The following is a 7,141-nucleotide window of genomic DNA, read 5'->3' as shown; positions in this document are numbered from 1 at the left end:
ATAAACGACGATCTTCAAATGGAAGTAGCAACCACCTCCGGCGCCGAGGTATATATATACATTGAGCCTCTGGTGATACAAACTAATTGATTTGAATAAATATGTGTGTACTAACGCGCGCGACTCTCTTTCTTATTTTAGCCCTCGGCCGGATCGTCGAAACAATCGAGTACGTCGTCAAAGCGTGGCGCAACCAAGACGATGAAACAAGGAGAAACATGCACCATCGAGGTTGTCGACAGTGCAACCGGCAGGCCGCTGGAGCCCCGCAAGAACGCCACCAAGTTTGTCAACCAATGCGGAGCCATTGTTAGAGACAACGTCTCGATCACCGTCCAGGAGTGGAATAAGTCAAAGAAGGCACGAATTGCTGGTTTCACTTTTGTCGATAAGAGAACAAAAAAGATTGCTTCAAGAAGCTTATGGAACATTTCGTTCTACCTCCGGAATACAACAAATTCGATGAGGAGGGTAACAAGATTGAGGAAAACAAGGAGAGGAGGAGGCTAGTCAAACAGTTCGCTCTTCATAAGATGGCCGACGCATTCCGGAAATTCAAGCAAAATCTAGCCCATGACTTTGTCAAGCAGAACAAGACTCCGGATTTCAAAGGACAATATGAGAAACTGAAACATGATTGGCCAGAATTTGTGAAGCAAAAGAAATCGGAGCAGTTCATTCAAATATCGAAAAAAATAAGGAAAATGCGGCTAAGAAGGAGTACAATCATATTATGGGGCCAGGAGGGTATCGCCTTTGGGAGCCTAGGTGGGAGAAGATGGAGAACGAGCTGAGGGCACGAGGAATCCGTCCAGGTACGGAGGGATGGGACCCAAGGGCCAAAAGCTGGTGGTATGGGCATGGGGGAACGCTGAACCCAGAGACAGGGGAGTGTGTTTACCGGGGCAAAATAATTAAACCCACCCAAGACCTTATTGACGCAATGAGGGATGCTCAAGAGGGGAAGATCAAGTTCAACAGAGAGAACGACGCGCTGACAAAAGCCCTCGGGAATCCTGAACACGGAGGACGTGTACGAGGCATGGGGCACATTCCGTGGAAAATAGGGTTCCCCCAGAACGATGACCCGTACGGTTACAGAAGCCGGAAGAGAAAGATGGATCGGGAAGCAGATGTTGTGGCGCGGTTGGCATCGGAAATGGATGTGATGAAGAAAACCGTGAGTGTACTAGTAGCCGAAAGAGATGCAGCTCGGGCGCAGCATGAAGATCATCCAGCGGATCTCAGAAGCCAGCAGCGGAGAAGCAGTGTGGCTTCCACGGAGGCCCCATCGGCTGGTGCAGATGCACCGACGATCGAAATTACTGCACCGGAGCCTCTGGTGGTCAAAATTACTACACCGGAGCCTCTGGTGGTCGAAATTACTGCACCGGAGCCTCCTCGCTACCCCGTGGACAATATAAAGGAGATGAAAGAATGTCATCTGTATTATCCTATCGGGAACATGTCCATGAAGGTAGCCATCGGCAGTGCTTTACCATGTTTACCTGGAGCACTCCACCACAACAACCCCATTCAAGATGGCTATGCTCGTGTCACGGTGGAGGACATAGTACAAGGGTTTGAGGACCTGGAGATTGACATTGCTACACCTGAAGGGGAGAAAAGACTTGGAGATGTCAAGCGCCATTTCATTCTATGGCAAAAGAAGTTTATCAAGTTTCCAGGCGAGGCGCCAAGGACAACAAGTCCACCCCCCTACGGTGGTGGTGGTGGTGGCGGTTCACCTACACCTCCGTCACGTCAGCCGACGCCCCCCAGTCCACAATGTCCGGCGGGTGATCAGACGCCGCCCCCCAGTCCTCGTCCGGCGGGTGATCAGACGCCGCCCCCCAATCCACCTCCGGCAAAGAAGCAGAAGCAGTCCTGGATTATTAACCCGGACCCTTATGTACCTAAGACCACAAAGGTACCGGAGCCATCACTGAAGCCTCTCCCCACAAGGCCTTGGGAACGTAGTGCCGAGGAAACTGCCGCGGCCGCGGCTACTGATCATGAGAAATGGAAGGCGGACTGCAAGAAGAAAAGAGAGCCCGAGCCCAAGCCAGTATTTTCTGATGAGCAAAAGAAGTGGGCTAAGTCATTTTTGAGCACACCGTCCCAAGCCGCGAAGAATCTGCCTGACGACTATGCACGTGAACTTCGTAGGCAGGCACTCATGTTGAAGGAGAAGAAAGAGCGGGCGGAGAACCAGGAGAACAAAGCCTTGGAGGAGGCCGAGAAAACGGAATTAGAAAGTAAAAAAAGCGGGAAACGAGTTGCCCAGCTCGGGGAACAAAGTAAACAATCGATTGCCCCGCTTATAGTGAAAGCCGCCGGTCCGGATGACCCCAATATCATAGCAGCTGCGGCAGCACATGGATTGACTGTAACGAGTGCCAGAGAACAAGCGGCCAACTTAGGTATTACTCTTCGTGAACTGTTAGGCCTTGATGAGGCACCAGTGAAGGAGGTAGTAATTACATATGTGAAGAATGGGCCTCTCGTCGAGCCTGCGCAGGAAGAGGATCTACCTCCACAAATGAAAGGTCTGCTGAAATGGTACAAGGGTTACATAAAAAATAAAAACGCCAAAGAATATATTTATGCGGAAGTTAGATATGAGCATCACTTCAAACATTACTATGTACAAATTCAACTGAGTGAATTGTTCCAGCTTTTCAATCTGCGCGAGCTCGACAAATCTATCATCAGTTGCTACGTTCTGTAAGTGATTTATTTCTACCCCATCTCGTTCATATTGCCTGCACTATATATATGTCCTAACTATATTGTTGTGTCCGCTATTATACATGCAGAATGAAGATTAAGGAATGCAGAGTAAGGAACATCCATGATGTTGGGTTCATTGACACACACATCTTTAATGGATATGTGTTGGAGCATCACCCCGCCGACATGGAGGCAGACCTGTGGCAGTTTCTTACAAAGCAGGAACTCAAAAGTGATATTCTATTTCCTTACCATTTTGGGTGAGTGTTTCTGTCTTGAGCACATTCTCTTTTGTTTACTCCATGCATGGTATGTGGCCGGCTAATCGATGAGTTATGCATGACGTACTGTGCATGTATCGTGTCCGCAGGTTCCACTGGATTCTGCTAGTAATTAATGTTGACACCTCAGAATGTCTCGTCCACGACTCTCTGAATAAGGATCCAAAGCTTTGGGGCGGCATGAGAAGAATGCTGCAGAAGTAATTATTTTCATTCATTTGCGTTTTATATCGATCGGCCTATTTCGTTCATTTCCTAATATCAAGTAACTAATAACTCTCTTGTTCATTTAATTTTCTTTGCCTCGTAGGGTTTGGAGACGGTTCGTAGATACAAAGGTCGGTGAATTCAAAAAAGAGCTAAAATTCAAAAGGTCAAAGGCTAAGAATGGTGAGGATATTCAGCCAGCGGGGACCAATCTATGTGCATACTATGTCTGTGAGATGATCCGGAGATACACCTCTGAGCGGCGGGTTCCGAGTGATACCAATGCTCAGAGGAATAACCTCCGGATGATGCTTAGTCCAGAAGCTCGCTTCCGACCACTTCAAGAGGAACTAGCTGGATGGTTCAGGAGGGAAGTCCTCCATCCTAAAGGAGAACACCATTACGAGGACGTAGAACTTTATATGCATTAAATTATGTATGGAAACTTGTTCAAAATTGTATATGGTCATCCGATGATATTGAATATATATTGTATATTCCTCTTGAATTCTTTTTGGTTCTAATTTCAAATTTGTTTGAAATTGTACATTCATATGCATGTATATAGTACCGTAGAATATGTGAAACTCCTTCAAAATTAAAATAAAGCACAAAAGAAATAAAACAATACAAATTAAACAGAAAACAGGTTTAGGGGGGGGGGGCTAAAACCCTAAACCTGCGGCGGCCTTTAGTCGCGGTTGGCCAGAAGAACCGCGTCTAAAGGTCCTCCGCCCCGACGGCCACCTGGCGCCCACGTGGACGGGCCTTTAGTCGCGGTTCTTAAGCAACCGCGACTAAAGGGTGGGGCCTTTAGTCGCGCCCGTTCGGTCGCGGTTGCGCAACCGCGACTAATGGCAGTTGCGAACCGCGACCAAAGGCCCTTTTTCCACCAGTGAATCTCATTGATCTCACCTAATATAAGATCTCACACAAGTCTTCCCTTTTTGTGCTGATTCCTGAGCGCTTTGGCACTCTACCCTAAGCCGGGACTACGTCGAGTGCCGAGTGCCCGCATGCATGCAATGGAGAGAAATACTACTAGTACCTCACGTGAATGCCTCGTCTCATGCAGATTCCTATGGCGTGGGCAGTGAGCAAGGCGCCGCATCCTTCAACCAGTAGATGCCGCTGCATGGTATCCATGAGTCTGTACACCCCTGGTCTAGCGAAGGTGTGATCGTGACTTTGCGTTGGGACTCTAATTTTTGTCACGGTGTAGCAGCACTTTCCTTGTGCCGTCCGCATGCATGCTATGCATGGGCCTACTTCCTTTATGCAAAGCAAGATCCCTATAAATACGCTCAAGCCTTCTTCTTATCGACACCAACAAGCAGTTCTCTCTTGCACACACATCAATCGATCACAAGTTCATCACACACAGCCAGAGCTCCATCCATCACCTCGCGTCGTCCACGGCCATGGCGCAAGTGAAAGCAGCACGGGCCACGAGGGAGGCCGTGCCCACGGTGTCCCGTGTGGCCATCATCGGCAGCGGGATCAGCGGGCTCGCGGCCGCCAAGCAGATGGCGGCCTACGACCCCGTGGTGTTCGAGGCGACGCCGTCCGTGGGCGGGGTGTGGAAACACTGCGTGTACCGCACCACGCGGCTCCAGACGCCACGCGCGAACTACGAGTTCTCCGACTACTCATGGGGCAACCGTGACGACCCGGCGTTCCCGACCCACACCGAGGTCGTCGACTACCTCGAGGGCTACGCCGACGAGTTCGATCTCTGGCGCTACATCTCGTTCGGGTCCAAAGTGGTGGACATCAAGTTCCTTGGCGGCGCCGAGGCCGGGTTCACCGAGCGGTGGAGCGGCACCGGCAAGGCTCCGCTCCAGGGCAAGCCCACGTGGGAGGTCGGCGTCGCCACCGGCGGCTCCGGCACTGTTCAGGCACAAGTTCCTCTACTTTGTATTCTTGTCATGCATGATTGCTTTTACATACTTTGCACCGACTTCTGATAAATTCAATCACCTCACGAGCATATTTTGCCACGGGAATGTGCAGTATTACAAGTTCGAGTTCGTGGTGATGTGCACGGGGAAGTACGGCGACGTGCCGCGGATGCCGGTGTTCCCGCCGGGAAAGGGGCCGGAGGTGTTCAAGGGGACGGTGATGCACTCGGTGGACTACTGCAAGCTGAGCAAGGAGGAGACCGTTGAGCTGATGAGAGGAAAGAAGGTTGTGGTGGTTGGGTACAAGAAGAGCGCTATCGATCTAGCCAACGAATGTGTTCAGGCAAACCAAGGTGCGTAAAAGCATACTCCCATAGTTAGCTAGCTTCTACTGTGTCCAAATTCTCCTAAGAGGAAGTGCATTTTGTTATCCCTCAACTTATGACAATTCTCCTACGAGTAAATTTTGTCCAAATTCTCCTAAGAGTAAACCAGGTTTTGGTCGAGGAATCCACTATTCGATATTAAGTGTTGGGACAGGAAGGTTGCACTAAGATGTGGCCAAAACTGTGCCACATCAAGTTAAAATCACGTTTGACCAAGGAAGGTCACTGTCAAAGACTTGAGAGTTGGGAGGTTGCACTAAAAAATTCAGGGACAAAAACCACATTTCTTGATAAGTTGAGGGATGAAAATGCACTTTACTCATCTCCTAAAACATGGATCGGTCGATTAACCGATTAAGTTTGCTTTGCTTTTTTTGTTGGGACCAACTATAAGTTAGGTGCCTGAAAATAAAAGTCCATCAGTCACTTCCAACCAGAGCCCTTAGGTCTTCAGCCAACAATCAAAAATAGAACACGCATTGTTCATATTCTACCTCCCTCTCTTCTTGCTCGTGACACCGTCGGCCTGCCTCGCCCTAACTGTCAGCCTCCATCACCCGGGCCGGCCAGCGCTACCGCGCACAGCCTCTCTGCCCTGGCCATCCCTCTAGGCCTCGCCACAATAGAGAAAAACCCCGGCGCTCTCCTGCACCCCCATGGCTTCCCCCCACCCCTAATAATAGATAGTGGGGTTGTCTTCTCCGGCGACTTCTCTAGACAGGTCCCGTGTGAAGGAAGAAAAGGGGGAAGGAGGAAGGTGACTGCATGCGAGATAAAATTTCAGGTAGCTGATACATAGCACACCCTAGGTCTGAGTCGACTGAGACTTAACCAAGTCTCAGTCAAGTGATATAGTATGCAAGAAGAAAAAGAAAAACAGAAAATATTTTTTTGTATGATCCCCATGCAAAATCAAAGAAAGATAGTATCGACTGAGACATAACGAAGTTTCAATCGACTGAGACTTAGCAAAACTGAATAGCAAAACCTTGTTTTCTTTGTTTGAAGGCGACGGCGGGCAGGCGTGCACGATGCTGGTGCGGACCCTGCATTGGATGGTGCCGTCATACGCCATCTGGGGCTTGCCATTCTTCCTGTTTTACTCGACACGTTTCTCCCAGCTCTTCTACGAGCGGCCCAACCAGAGCTTCTTCAGATCCCTCCTCTGCCGCCTCATGAGCCCACTGGTATGTATGTGTACGTCATAATTCGCAGCCGTGAAGAACATTACTTATTGCACAAACCATGCATGCACAAATTTCTCATGACAGCAGCAACCATGCATGCATGGATGAATCTTGGTGGTGCAGCGGGCAGGGGTGTCGAAGTTCATCGAGTCGTACCTGTTGTGGAAGCTGCCGCTGGGCAAGTACGGTCTGACGCCGGACCACCCCTTTGTCGAGGACTACGCCAGCTGCCAACTGGCCTTCCTCCCGGAGGGCTTCTTCGACATGGCTGACCACGGCCTGGTGCGCTTCAAGAGGGCCCCCGACGGGTGGTGGCTCTCGGAGATCGGCGTCGTCCTCGAAGACGGCACCGGGGTGGAGGCCGACCTCGTCTTCCTCGCCACCGGCTTCGAGGGCACGGACAAGCTCCGCGAGGTCCTCCCTAAGCCCTTCCGCGGCCTCCTCGT

At 50.2% G+C, this 7,141-nt stretch overlaps 1 protein-coding gene across 1 annotated transcript in view; it reads left to right on the top strand.

The window, feature by feature from the left end:
- The first annotated feature begins 4,642 nt into the window (after positions 1-4,642).
- Positions 4,643-7,141, top strand: part of LOC119332998 (probable flavin-containing monooxygenase 1) — a 3,146-nt gene continuing 647 nt past the window's right edge. The window contains exons 1-4 of the mRNA XM_037606048.1: positions 4,643-5,119; positions 5,235-5,475; positions 6,517-6,695; positions 6,819-7,139. Coding sequence (XP_037461945.1) covers positions 4,643-5,119; positions 5,235-5,475; positions 6,517-6,695; positions 6,819-7,139 — 1,218 coding nt within the window. The remainder of the gene's footprint in view (positions 5,120-5,234; positions 5,476-6,516; positions 6,696-6,818; positions 7,140-7,141) is intronic.

The sequence above is a fragment of the Triticum dicoccoides genome, chromosome 7A (genome assembly GCF_002162155.2).
Source record: "Triticum dicoccoides isolate Atlit2015 ecotype Zavitan chromosome 7A, WEW_v2.0, whole genome shotgun sequence".
Lineage (NCBI taxonomy): Eukaryota > Viridiplantae > Streptophyta > Magnoliopsida > Poales > Poaceae > Triticum > Triticum dicoccoides.
Note: the sequence above shows the minus strand (reverse complement) of the source record. Positions and strands in the feature narration are given on the sequence as shown.